Genomic DNA, 15,197 nt, shown 5'->3' with positions numbered 1-15,197 from the left:
TTTGCCGCTCGGCCATCCGGCCGTCGACAAATCTGGGTTGAAAATACCTTTTACTTAATAGAAATATTTGATTTAAAAATTGGTTGTTTTGTTATCGAATTAATCGAATAGCAACGAATGTCCAGTTTTATTCCCCGATTGTTACTCTGTCGAGCAATCGGGGTCAGTTTCTGGAAAACAAAAAAACTACCACAAAATGGGTGTCGCCTTGACGTGGCTTTGTGGCTTAACGCGTGAAAATGTTATCGAAGTGCTCAATATAATGTTTTCCACGGACTAAGTACACCCGACAGAAATTTCACAAGTATTTTCATGTAGGTTTTGTGAAGCGGTGTTTTGTCAATTTCTTAAAAATCACACAGAAAGACACAGCATTAAATGTGTTGACTCTTATCACTTTATATAGGTAAAAATAGACACAAGCTAATATTAGTTAATCTTCACTCCGAAGACGGCACATACACATTCTCTAATTTCTGTTTTGCTGTATCGTGTTAATAAACAACGTCACACTGTGGGTGGTGTATAAATTAAGAGAGATTCCAGCGTTTTCTTATTGTAATTAATGTAAAATTATTTTATTGAGGCAGAGGGTTCTGTTGGCAAAGACTGGAAATCGTTAAAATCCGAAACTGGATTTTGTTCGTTAAATACAATTGTTACAATTGTACAAGGAGTACTTTGATCCTGACTGTAGCACAGCAACGGTTGCAAGCTCACCATAGATCGGCGCTAAATCAAACAGATTTTCAGCATTCCGTCAGCCAGAAAGAATGAAATTCAGCTAATCCATAATCAATTTATAATTTAAAACCAGAAATTAAACAAACTCTATAGAATAAATTGAAAATTTTGTTTATTGGTTATAACTGTATTACAAGTCTAAAAGAATTTTGAAAAATTTTCAGAAATTAAGCGAAAATAAGCTTTTATATGGATTTTACATTATTTAGCTTCCTTGGTCTTGATATTCTTCACAGAATGGTTCAATATTCGGCAAGAATTTTTGTTGTTTTCACAACTTTTACATAATGATAAGTATTTTTCCATCTGTATCAAACTGCATTGAAATTGTGAGAAATCTTCATTTTTTGTCCATTTAAAAAAGATTTTAAATGGACAAAAAATATCTATTTTATCGTCTCTTTCTTCTACAATTGGAAACTGTTTCCATGAAATTGTTATTATTGAAATTCTTAAACAGTGGACGAATATCGTATGCAGTTTATCAGAACGATTAGCATATATTTTAATAGAGGTTTGGTTAGGCATACGTAAAAATGAATAAGACAGATGCTTCGAAAATTTGAATTTATACCACGTTTCTATTTGCCGTGATGCTTTTATCTTAGCTATTAAATGAACAAAAACTTGACTGCTGCCGTACCATTTTTCTATCGTCAGATTATTCTGAAGCTTCGTAAATGAGGAAATTGACTTTTCAAATAAATGATAAGTACCATCTTTTTACTATACAAATGCCCATGATAATGTGTTTTTCTACTAAGTAACAATATAAAATATTTATTCCTTCGACTGTCTGAAATTTAGATTTTCTCTTCTTTAATTCAATTAGATAATTGATGCTACGATAAATTGTTTTAAATAGGGTCATGTCGGACTTAAACAGATGGACCTTCATATCTTTCAGCTGTTGTAAATTTGCGATACCAGAATTGTATATCAGTAATTTCTACTAAATATTTCTTCTTTAGTATTTCAAAAGAAATTGTAGAGTTAACAGGATAGTCTTTCAATTCATGTTTGCTAGAGATAATAGGCATAAATTTTGAATCTTTATTAGATTTCATGTTTCTATTTTGAAATAAATTTTTTGATTTATATTATTAACATCATACATTTTATTCTTCCTTCTCACGTGCGTGCTTCTATCACCAATGCTTTCAATACATGAAGTCGAAGTTGTGCAACGGATATTCCCTATAAAACACATTCTATTTCTTTTTTTTATTATGCAGTAATTGTATAAGATATTAAAATTTACGATTTCTCTGAACCATTTCTGAATTAAAACAGTACAAACACGTTCCATTATTCGCTTTCTATACACAGATCGCAAATGCCATCGCTGAATTACAAATGCATAAATTTTGTTTTCTTCTTCTAATTCTGCAATCATTTTCCCTGATTTATGCTTTAGTAATCTTTCTCGCTTAAAATTCAAGTTTCGTGTAGAATTTTGACGTCCCTTCTCGTCTGCCTTTTTTGCTATAACTGTAATAAAAATAAATTAGTAAATATTGAATTGTTTCAAACTCGTTCTTCCTGGGAACACAGAATAGTCTTTTTTAGACAGAAATAATGGTTTGGTCAGGCTAACCACGGGGTTCACGGGCTCGACGAAAAACGGGCCACCCACGAAAAGTGTTAAGAGATTTCCACCCCTCCAAATACAATTTCTAGACCGAAAGAGGGGTACTCTACCCCTTAACCGCTCGATTATCCAGCCGTCAAATTTAATACGAATGCCAGATATATGCGAAATAGCTCTTACCTATCATATTCAGGAGAAAGAGAAGATACAGAAAACATGTGACGACGTAGCAAACATATTCAAATAAGCCTCGTAAATTCAGCATTCCAAACCATGGCGGAGAAAAAAGATGAATTCATTGTTCAAAAGTCATTATTATAAAATCAACGTATCTGTTTATTATAAATATTTGTATTGTTGGATTTTTAAAAGTTTTCCTTATTTTGATTGATATAAGAGAAATTAAATCTATAAAACTAACGTAAAACGAGTCACATATATTAGAATGAATTCAGCTTAAAACAAATTATTGGTAGACTTAGCGACAGACAAATGATTGATCACTTTCGGTTTGCTGGAGTGCAGAGTTAAGACTTGTATGATTGGCGGAATATAATTCATGTGTCATATGTAAAAATTTGATTGTAATTGCTTAAGAATTACTCACACTTCCGTACCACACTTTCGTAGTGCAAACGTTCTCAAAATGTTTAAACAAAATTCGCGCAAGTGATATTTTTAATGATGAATAATGATGTAAAAACTGTTATAAAAAGTGATATTTATTACTTTTTAAATGACTTTGTAAATCGTATTACGTCGCCTCACCCTTTGAGGTAGAAGAAGTGTCGAAATTTACGTGTGTTTGCATCCGTTCTACTTCTTTTGTAATTTGCATACACACATTCGATTATCGAGACTCACGACAGAAACTCCCAACCGAGTAAGTTTCAAACATGGTGAACAAAGTCGTGCCCCCACACACCTATACACGTTTAACTCCCTCCGTTATAACAGCCAGGAAAGTAAAATATATAGATTTGTATTTGCTGAGTAATTTATGTTTTAGTAATGTTCCTATTGGTCACAATTCGTTAAAGCTGACAATTTTATTTCAAATCATTAAAATGTAATTTTGTGTGTATTTATTGACTTGTATTTCAAATTCCTGCTAATTTCACTTATCGGGATTTTCGTTAACCTGGATCGCTTCGATCTTACGATTGGATAAAGGCGATTGAGTGTATATGTTACTGTAAATGCTCGAACTATGGTAAATCCTAAGATTTTCCAACTCTTTGTGGTAAAAGTCCGAAATGTTCTGCGAGCATCGTTAATTTCGAACTTTTACCAGCATTCACTCGGTATATCTTAGGTTTTACCTCAGAGACATGGTAAATATTGAAAAAATAGTCCCCACTACCCGCACCGCCGCCTTCTATCGTTTGACACATTAATTCTAATCCTGTTTGAGATTTCGCTCTCTAAAAGTTATTTATGAATCAAGATGAGTGTGAAACGGAGATTTTATGAAATAATGAATGAGCTCGTGGCAAGCAAGAAAGATAACAACATTTATCTCAATAGGGACAAATAGTTGGTTTATGTTGTACTATAATACTGGTAAAGTAAATACAATTTATTCCTTTCCTTTGAAATTCTCTATTTATTAATGCCTTTCTTCCAAGTGTCACATGTTTGATGCATAGTTTGTCAGGGAATTAGCTAAAAAACGTAACTGTGAAAACATTGTCTAACAAGTTTCAAACACAAATTTCTGTAAAATAATGAAATTGAAAATAAATATCTTTTAAATTGATATTCACATACTGCATATAATCCGTTATATTTTCCATTGATCAGGGATATTTAAGAATAGGAAGAATATAAAATATTTGTCCATTTTTCACAGAAGGTACTATCCACTTAATAAAAGTAAAGAAATATATATAAATAGAACAGTTTGGTTCCAGCAGTGATAGGACTTTCTACTAGACCCAGTTTTCACTGTAATTCAATCTCAAAGTCTTGTTTGTCTGCTATCAACTTTAAAAGCTGCTAGCTGGCTATTTAAATTACTGTACTGAAAATAAATAATGATTGAAATGATTAACATTTCAAGTACTGGTTAAGACTGATATAAATAACTGTTATCAATTGCAAGTTATCAACCATATCACAATTGGTGGAGTGAAAAGAGCTTAAACATGCCTACTTTTCTGAAGATGACAACAATAATTTTAATTACAAAATTTTATAATATATTTTAACTTGTACATTTTAGATTTTCTAATTTTATTATTATTAACCAACTAATTATAAGTGGAGTTGACTTGAATTGTTATATCTCAAAGTGTAGATCTACTTCTTTCAATTTGATAACATTTAGGCAAAAATGACAGCTGCTAACATTATAACTGACCTTTTGATTTTAAGTTTGACTGTCTTAAAATCAAAAGGTCATTTGCAAATATTTTTATATAATGAAGAAACTGTGGTCATAATGAGTTTTTTGAAAATAAGTTTCTTAAATAACAAAATTACAGATTTTGTAAAAGGTTCCCCTCTACTATTGTTTACAATTTGTAAAATGTATTTATAGCATATTGTTCTCACCAAAAACAGTTCTGCATTCTATTTTAATTTGTACAAGTTTCTTTGATTTGGAATAAGTTTATTAAATACAATATTTATCACAAATTCTTAATTTACATTATGTTGCAATATATTTATTTTAAAAGAAATAAAACTGTGTATCATAATAAAATTCTTAACAAAATAAAAAAATAATACATATAAACTGTTATTTGCTAATTACAAATTGATTTAATTCCAAAGTTATAACTTTTATTAATAAAATAGTAGATAGTTTCAATAAAAATGATAATACATATGCATATATATGTATTGATTAATAACCAAATTAACAATATTACGGACTAATATAACCACTTTAAAGATTCAAATTATCTTAAAATAAACACATTTTATATAAAGATATAACAATTTACTTTTTAAGGTAGTAAATTTTCTTATATAATTTGTAAATCAAAGACTCTCTTTATTTATAGAATTTTGATTAATTGTATGATTTGTAATAACACATTTTTCAGCTTGCTTTAGAGACAACATAACTTCAGCACATCCCTTTAGTAATGTACAAAGCTGTATACTCCTATTAATATTTTGGCAAGTCTTTAATTGTTCAGTTGCCCACTTCATTTTTTCTCTAACTACCATCAATGAGTCAGCAAAACAAACTTGCAAACTATTGTCACTCAGTTCTGGTAATTTGTCTCCTAGTAAACTTGATATAACATGAGATGATTTTGAAGTAGTTAACAATGGAGAATGTTTAGCTTTAACAGATCTAGTGGACATATTTAAATACGACGACTCACTCGAAGTACTTGGAACTGGATCGTCATTAATTATTAAAGAATAATGTACTTCTTCAGCTTTTTTCCGTGCAGCTTCGTTGCTTAATGCTAAAGAAAAATATACATGTATTATGTTGTATAAATTCTTAGATTTACACACACACACACACAAAAGAATTCTCATTAGATAGTCTGGTATAATTACTGTTCAATGAAAAATTCATAAATATTTCTAAAACACATTGAAAACGTTAAAAGACAAAGTTTCTATTGATTTTTCTTAAATCTAAAAGGAATAACAGAATTAAATCCAACTGTAAGAATTCCAGTTATAATCAAATATATCAATAATGCTGATATGAAGTATAGAGAATGTTAAACAGAGCAAGAAATTGTAAGACCAGTAACTCTTTGTGAAAAAATTTATTTTCATAAAACAAAATTTTATTTAATTAAATATGATATTTTGTTGAATATAATTTTTTTTATATAGTTATGTAATTAAATATTATCCAAACAATACTGAACTTTGAATGTGCCAATTGTTAGTGTTAAAATATTAATTTATTTGTCTTATGCAATTTAATAGTTTCTACAAGAAAACTAAAAAGAGCTTTGATATTACTATTTTAATTACAAAGCAAATTTAACCAGATTAATTTGTTATACGATTCTGTAAATCCCATATACATTATTACATTCATTAGAGGACATAAAAGAAATATGGACAAAGTATAAAACTACAATTTCTTAAAGCAATAATAATACTTTTATCTGAAAATATAAACAAACCAAAAATTAGAATATTTTTGATCTTAAAATTTAAACTTAATAATTGTTTTAACAATAGTTTTTTAAAATTCTAATTAAATTATAAATGAGTTTAGTTAAGTAAAATGCAACATAAAATTTCATTGAAACGTTGCCAATAGAAATTCCAAAACTACAAAGATTGTCCAGAAAGAAATATCCATTTGCTCACAGATGGCATTATGAGCAACAGATGTCAAGCAGTGTTTGTGCAAATTCTGAGGTTCCACTGCTGCTTATGAGATGGTTTGAAGTTATTAACATAGGAATAATGGCATTTTCCACTACTGTTAACAATTTTTATAAACTTTCACAGTTAATGCTTTAAAAATCCATCCAAAACATAATAGTAAACCTAGCAGTGGAGGTAGATGCAAGTATTGCTCTATTACTGTGGAAACTAAACTGGACATTTTAAAAGTAAGTACATTAGATGAAAAAAAACTATGTTTGAAACAACAGCTACTAAACAGCAGCAAGCAGGTAAACAAGCATAATGTATTCTATTGCATACATTGAAGGATAAAACACTAACAATAAGTGGTTATTATGTGTACAAATGTACTTTCCAGGTTAGTTTTTGACTTGCAAACATTTTGACTTATGACAAAACCTTGGGAACCTAACCTGTTCATAAGGGGAGTACAGTCAAACCTGTTTTTATGCGCTCTTTTTATGTGCGATTTTTATTTGTGCGATTTTTTTAATGCGAATTTTTAATTTGTGCGGTATAGTTGGCGACTAGTCTCGTGCGATTCGTCATGTCTTACGTTGACTTATTATAGCTAAATAAACTTATTATAGCATAAATGCACTTATTATAGTAATATTATTGCATGAATATGCGAAAAATGAAATAATTTACTTTTTAAGTCAACAAAACACCACCTGGACAAAAATATGTAAAACAGACGATAGACCAGACGATGCAGTCAAGTGCTGACATCTGTTGTCAATAAATTCTATTTCGTACGGTTTTGAGTTATTTTTTATGTGAGACTTTTTTTATGCGGTCCCTGTTGACCGCATAAAAAAAATATTTTCTAATTGTGTCGCGAAAACTATTATTTACAGCCATTCGTGAAGTTTCGTGAGATTTTTTTTAATGCGTTTTTTTTAATGCGGTCCCTATCCCCTGCATAAAAACAGGTTTGACTGTACTTGTGAAAGAAATCTACATTTTATGTTTATTGACTAAATATAAATTTCAGCTTATGAAACTTTGAACTCAAACTTGCATTGCATTGTAACAGAGTTGAGCTGTACAGTACATATATAATGCAGTTCATTTAAAATTTCTGAATAGTTTTTTATAATCTACACGGCTATTTTGGATTATCCAGGTTTTCTGCTTTTCCATTCACACCTGTTTACTAATTAGCAAGATAATTAGGAGTTTGGTGTAGTTGGTGTAGGTTGGATTTTAGTGTAGTTTGGTGTAATTATTGAATTAGTGTTCAGGTATAACTATACCTGAACACTAATTCAATAATTTCAGCAGTTACGTGAATAATTTTTATGTAATACAAGTTGACCACTAAATTTTCCAACATCTGATAGCCCACCACGTCTTAATCTGACAGAATTATGAGGACACTAAAAATTCTGACAACCACTAGTTTAGTTCAATGAATAAACCCTTATATAGCATTCTGTTTAGCACATGTTCAATTATATCGTAGTCACAGCAATTTATGGTTCCTCTACTTTGTATGACTTCTAGCTCATTCTCTTTAGAAGTCATAGCTACATTAAACGTAAGAAATATTCAAGTATCATACATATGTCCATAATGTTTTAGAAACATGGATGACATAATTAGTGATCAAGGATATACTGTCAAAAATTATTATATGAGCTAAACTCTAGAAATCTGGCAAGGATTTGGGATCTAGTATACTGAGTCATCCTGTTTATCAAATAAAGATTAAAAATGCTTCTTATAGAATATGTGTGAACAAATTAATCACAGAAACCGTTTAATATCTTAACTCAACATGTAAAACACAAGTTTGATTTCTGACATTGCAATACTGGAAAAAAAATTCTAGAGAAATTACAAAAATATAAATTTATTTTTATATAAAAAAAATTAATTTATATTTCTGAATTTGAAAGAATTGTGAATCTAAAAAAATAAATAAATATTGTAGTCAGTTTAACAGCTTTTCATCATATTAAATTTCCATGGATTCAAAAATATTTTTATCCCATAAAACAACTCTAGAAAAAAGTTATTATTTCAATTAGTGTTTTACATTTGTAAAAATATCCGTAATGAAAATTACCATACATTAAATCATCCTATTCTTTACAAGCCTTTTCTTTGCATTAAAATAAAAAATTTAATATATTCAAATAAAAATTGAACAGATTACCTGGATCATCTTTTGTATGCTCTTCTGTATCTACTTCAGAACAAGCCACACAATAATTTGCACCTTGTTTATTTTGCAATAAAATTGTCTAAATTAAATATATATACATTTATTATTAAAGCTTTTAAAATTTTAATTTTTGTAATATTTAAATTTCAGAGCATTTTAAATTAAAAAAAAATTAAAAACAAAATTCTTATTTAACAATTATTTGTGAAAACTGTCTTCAAAGAAAAGAAATAATTTGATTTTTAAATTATATTTGCAAATAAGAAAGAAAATACATTAAAAGTTATTTTACTTACAAATTTATAAATATAATTATATGCATTGTATTTAGTGACCAATATTATTCTCATTTTCAAATTAATCTTTTAATCTTTTTATCTCTAAAAGTTCAAGTAAAATATATTGTAAATAATTTTAGCTTTATCCTAAATGCAATCAACATTAATATTAAATAAAAAAAATAAGAGAACTTTGTTAATTTATCCTACATAGCAAACTAATTGATATTCCAAAAACACTGTAAATAAACAATTTCATTTAAGTATATATGTGATAAAATAAATTTGCTCTGAAATCTTTAGACACAGATCTAATACATAATTATGATTCTCCTGCATTATATTTAAACTTACACTTTAAATGGGTTTAAATGTATACTTTAAATAAATAACATAAATATTCATCAGCAGATTTTCATCAATATGGATTAATAAAACATCAAAGCACTACCAAGAGATAAAGTGGAACAAATTTATATTGTAAAAATCCAGAAAGTTACAATACAATAAATCATCCTACAAAATATGTAATTTTTTCAATATTTTTAGTTTTCTTATTCAAAATAGTCGAGTTTAAATAATTCATATCAATCATACTGCTTAGAAAGATCAAAATCTAGCACATAATAAATAAATTATTGTACTCAAGTTTCAAACATTGTTTAAAACAGAATGCTAACTCCTTTTGCCAATATTATTCAGAATGTCAGATGCAATTCATTTCCAAATTCTCTCTCTTTATTTTTAATTGATTTTCATTTTAAAGAAAACTGTTTTAGTATTAACTTTAAATTTAAACAAAATGAAAACACCACTACACCAATAAAACAATCTGGTATATACAAATTATTAATGACAGACAAATCATAGGAAACAGTAAAAAAGTACAAATAGTAGGCAACATATATTGAATATTAAAAACCCAACTCTGAGCATCAAGCAGGTATGCATATTTACATATAAAAAGCAAAAAAAGAAAAAGTTTCTCATAGACCAAACATACTAACTGTTACTGAATGGATAAAACCACAGAATATTGGTAGTTTTAGTGAAATTCATACCTGACCAACAGGTTGGCCAAGTGGAGTTTTCTGGATTGTCATCATATGTCTAACACCCAAATAGCATCCAGTTTACATAGAAAGACATCCTGAAATTTGACTCCCAGGATAACATCCTTGGTAGATCCTCCTTATTTCATCAATCCAATCCAGAGACCAAGCCATAAAGATATCAAAATTACACGGGAAAAGAAAAAAATAACTGCATCCTTGATAAAAATGCTGCCATTCAGAATGGCCAAAGAGCATTCTATGCACATGGGTGCTGGGCAATATCAAATCAAAAATTCATTAAATTTAATCCATGATGCTTCTAACAAACTCAAACTTTAGGTATTTGAATATTAACATCTTATGATATTTTCACAAGAAAATGACATATATTGAAATGTTACAAATCATATTCCAATCTTCCAGTTTGAACTTGTGTTCCAATTTACATTTAGAGGAATGTTATTTTTGAAAGAATTCTGGACTAGTAGTAGTAGTGTTTGAAACATCAATCAATATGTAATTCTTAATCACTTTAAGTAAATTTGATGCTTAATAAGTTAGACAATTATAAGAAGTCAATAAAATAAACAACTTGCCTACATTTAAGATAAATAGTTATTGTTTGAGATACTTCAGTTTAATGGCATATACAATTTATTGCCAAATTTAAAGGTGAAATTGATAGCACTAAATTAAAGTTTAATTGTATATGTAAATTATATAAACATATAAATATATATATAAAATGATCTTACACCACATATCTCACATAAAGTACTGAGCATTTTATATCCTTTCAGAAGATATTCTCCAGTAATAGAACTTATTTTATCTTGTCTATCTCGTCTTGCCTGAATAATTTTCATTTCTGATTCTGAAGGTGGTTCCCAGGGGCTTTCTAAATCTTCAACAACATCCATATTAATTTCTTCAATGTTTAATTCTGAAATAAAGTATAAAGTTCAATATAAAAAACTTTGTTATTTTTTATATGAGAATAATTATGAAATTAAATTAATTAATTGTAATTAACTATAATTAAAACAAACTGTTTATATAGAAATAATTTATATTTAGTTAGTGTTTAGACTAATTACCTCCATGCTATTTTACTCAAATGTATAAAATTTGATTCTTATTTAACTGATACATAATTCAAGTTAATTCTCCAAATGTTTTAAATCTCCTCTCAACTTTTCTCGAAGATTTCATTTTTGTTTTGAATTATATAAATTATATGTTACTAAACAAAACAATTTATTGATTCAAGTATCAAATACAGACAAGCAGTTGTTTAAAACTAAAAAACATTCAGTGAAGGAAAATCATAATATTGCTTATGATTTCATGATAATATCAGTTTACAGTAGGGTGGTCCATAAAATTTTTTTTTTGATTTTCAGTTTGGCCACTCCGTAAATTTGTACATATTTTGTAAAATATGTACAAAATATGTAATTTTTTCAAAAATTACATATTTTGTAGGATGATTTATTGTATTGTAACTTTCTGGATTTTTACAATATAAATTTGTTCCACTTTATCTCTTGGTAGTGCTTTGATGTATAACATTGTATACTTTTAGTTGGCTAGCTTTAGTGGAAGAGGGCGCTCAATCGAGTGCTGTTTTTGAAATTTTTGTGAAAAATGCTTGATCTTGATTTTTTGTTACAGGTCAGTTTCGTGTGTTAAATTAATCGAATCTACTTTTAAATACAACTGTTAAAGGGTTTTATAGATGAATGTAAAAAACTTTGATAGGCCGCGTTTCTTTATGCAGCGAGAGTGTAGCGAAATGACGTCACGAGCAGTGTTGACCAATTAGAAATCAGTTTCAGTGTGTTCGCTGTAAAGCACTTCTGGAGTGCTGCATAAAGAAACACGGCCATACTTAGAACTGTAATTAATACTATTTTAAGTATTGCTTTATTTATAACATTTTGTGTGTGTTTAAATACTATATTTGAATAAAAAAAACTTACTTTTGATACATACCATATTTTACAGACTATAAGACGCACCTTAATTTTTAAACAATTTAAAAAAAAAAAAAATACCTATAAGACGCTACGAACTATAAGACATAAGACGCACCTGAATTTTGGAGGCAATTTTTCGAAGAAAAAAGTGTCTCTTATAGTCTGTAAAATATGGTAGTTTACATTTTTTACTTAATATCCTGACATTCTTTTTTATGGATTTTTTCATAAAATTCAGATATTTCAAAGTCAATGAGCACCCCCTTGTATATAAGATAGAGGGCTGAAATTTTGAACACATAATAGGAATGGTAGGGGTAATAAAACAAGGGAGTAGCATGACTTCCTCTTGAAAATTTTTTTTTTCACTATTTAAGCATGGACCACCCTGATTTAGTTATCAATTTGTCATAAGTTGAGGAATTAGAGAAAGTTTAATAACACATAATATTCAATGACAAGATGAACATAAAATTTTATTGAAAGTAATTATCATTAAAATTAAGAGAAATCAATATTTTCATATACTATATTAGTACTAGTTATATTTCTACATATAGGAATTCAAAATAACATAAATATCTATACCAATAACATCATATTTTGCAAAATACCTAAATATTTTATACTAAATTTAACTACAATTATTGAGGTAATGAGTTCTCTACTTTTTGTAGCAGCTTGTACTTGAATCCTATTATATCTTTCACTTTCATACATATATATCAAAACAGATATGGACAACTTAGTTTGCTATCAAAAATAGTGAATTCTAATGACAGTAACAAATTTTCAATTGAAAACCATCTGTATGTAGACTAACAAAACAGTTTTTTCCACCAATTTGCACAAGTTGCTTGGAAACATTCATTTTAATAACACTTGCTGCATTAAATTGCATTATCTTCGCCTCTTGCCAGACAATGTGCTGGTGTGTACAGCTGCCATTGCCAAGGCTGCCGTAAAGGTGTGTGGGTTGGAGGAGCTTGACCATCCACCTTACAGCCTGGACCTGGCTTCTAGTGATTATTATCTGTTTCCAAAACTCGAGAAATACCTTTGAAAAGTGACGAAGAGTTGCAGGAGGCAGTTTGAGCATTTTGCAGACAAAACTGCAGACTATTTTTATCAAGGATATTAAAATGCTTATTTCAAGATGTAATATGTGTGTTGAACTGCAAGGAGACTATATTAAAAAGTGGCATCATGGTTTTGTACCTATAACATAGGCCAGAAACTTCTGGCACCTACCCATACGTTAAAGACAGCCGGTAAAGCTACATTAATTAAAACTTCTGCCACACACGTAAAGTGATTGCGGCAATTAATTTCATACATTAATCAACTCCGCATTAAGCAAGGGATACCTTCTTTGTGTTTTATCATTCAAAGAGAGGAACATAAAACTTCCGTCAGGTGTCGAAGAAAATCACGAAATTATGATCAACCTATTATAAATTTTCTTGGGCACGAGGAAAGTTTCATGTTCATGTCTTAAACTTTTTTTGTGCTTTATCATTCATTCTTGAAAATTTCAACTTTTTTGAGTAAAATTTTATTTGTTAATAACTACGTTGTACAATGCAAAATTTTATTTGAGAAAGACGCCATGCACGCACCCAAAATATTGAATCAAAGGATTCTAATTATTTTTCTTGTTCTGATCAAGACGTAATAGGACTTCTTTAATTCATTCATTTTGAACAAATTCATAACTTATATCTCAACATGTACAGTACGCAAACTACGTAAGGAAAACTTGATGTAAGAGAGCGAAGACTTAGAAAATCACTTTAAAAATATTAACCAATACTTAAAATAAACTTGTCGTTTTTTCCGATTTATTACTTACCACAGATTCAAAATTATCAATGACTGAATACTACATAAATTTATTTCTAAAAGCAGAAGACCACATTTCAAACGCGTGGTTCTGATATTTTCCTTCGTACCCGTAGAAAACCAACGCGAGATGGCGCTTTATTAAAACAGAATTAAATAAAAATAATATAAATATGTTTATTTTCGTAAATAATTAAATTTTTAAAACTTAAATATTAATATTTTGTAGAAATTAACCCATTATCGCATACTATTTTCTTAAAATTCTAGAGAATGTGCCATTTCAAGAATCACATGATAAAGTTTTTCAGTAGAGTTCAAAAAGTAGTTTTTTTTATTTTTTTTTTGTTACTCTTTCTGTTTTTCGGGCACTAAGAGCGCCTCTTTTTGCAAGCCCATTATGGGTTCGGCCAGGCCCACAATGGGGCGGCCGGGTGGTGAGGGACGGGGCCCGACATATCCGGTCGGATCACCCCCGAAAAATTCCTGGAGATTTTTCGATCCGTCCGTATTCTATCCCGGGCCCTCCAGAGCGGTAGGTTGCCACCTTGACCGCTCGGCCATCCGGCCGTAGACGGCGGTTAGGTGGTATGGGTCAGGGCCCGACGTATCCAAAATGGACCAACCCGGAAAAATTTCTGTAATTTTTGATTCGTCCGGATTTGTTCCCGGATCCCCGAGAGCGTTGGAAGCGCTTGATACTTCTACAATTGCGACAGATGTTCTACGTCCTACATGAAAGCTTAATTGTCCCACTTTACATTTGTAAACAAAAAAAAACTTTTATGTTCTAAAATTAAGTCATTTTTGTCCGTAATCTTTCGCTTTTCGTAAAATTTACGAAAATCAAAGTAGAACTAATTGTCGCGTGCATATTTTGCATAATTCGTTTAGACACGCTTTAGAAGAATTGTCCATAGATGTTAAAAACGTTTTAAAAATCAATTTTTATTATAGTATGGGATGTCACAGGAAGATCGCCCGTCGAAAGGGTTAAAGTAAGTTATAGGGTGCGTTCTTTTATTCCTGCGCGTGACTCCGCGCGAGCGACATCCGTTTAAAAATTTCTGTGGAACGCGTTCCTAAATTCCGGTCGGAGTGCGCGCCGTCGAACGGCAAAAACGGCCGCTCGTAGCAGTAGTTTACGGTGGAAAGAAACATGGCGTCCTCCATGGCTCAGATAGTTTCGTT

General features: G+C 29.6%; 1 protein-coding gene across 1 annotated transcript; it reads right to left on the bottom strand.

The window, feature by feature from the left end:
- Positions 1 to 5,297: 5,297 nt before the first annotated feature.
- LOC136980610 (protein ZNRD2-like) lies at positions 5,298 to 14,122 on the bottom strand. The gene is made up of 4 exons (XM_067276749.1): positions 14,017 to 14,122; positions 10,941 to 11,128; positions 8,844 to 8,931; positions 5,298 to 5,763 (listed from the first exon to the last, which is right to left on the bottom strand). The coding sequence occupies exons 2-4, from the start codon at positions 11,103 to 11,105 to the stop codon at positions 5,324 to 5,326; spliced, it is 693 nt and encodes a 230-aa protein (XP_067132850.1). The 5' UTR covers positions 11,106 to 11,128; positions 14,017 to 14,122; the 3' UTR covers positions 5,298 to 5,323.
- Between the last annotated feature and the right edge of the window lie 1,075 nt (positions 14,123 to 15,197).

This window comes from Centruroides vittatus, unplaced genomic scaffold, assembly GCF_030686945.1.
Source record: "Centruroides vittatus isolate TY-2023 unplaced genomic scaffold, ASM3068694v2 contig_717, whole genome shotgun sequence".
Taxonomy (NCBI): Eukaryota; Metazoa; Arthropoda; class Arachnida; order Scorpiones; family Buthidae; genus Centruroides; species Centruroides vittatus.
Note: the sequence above shows the minus strand (reverse complement) of the source record. Positions and strands in the feature narration are given on the sequence as shown.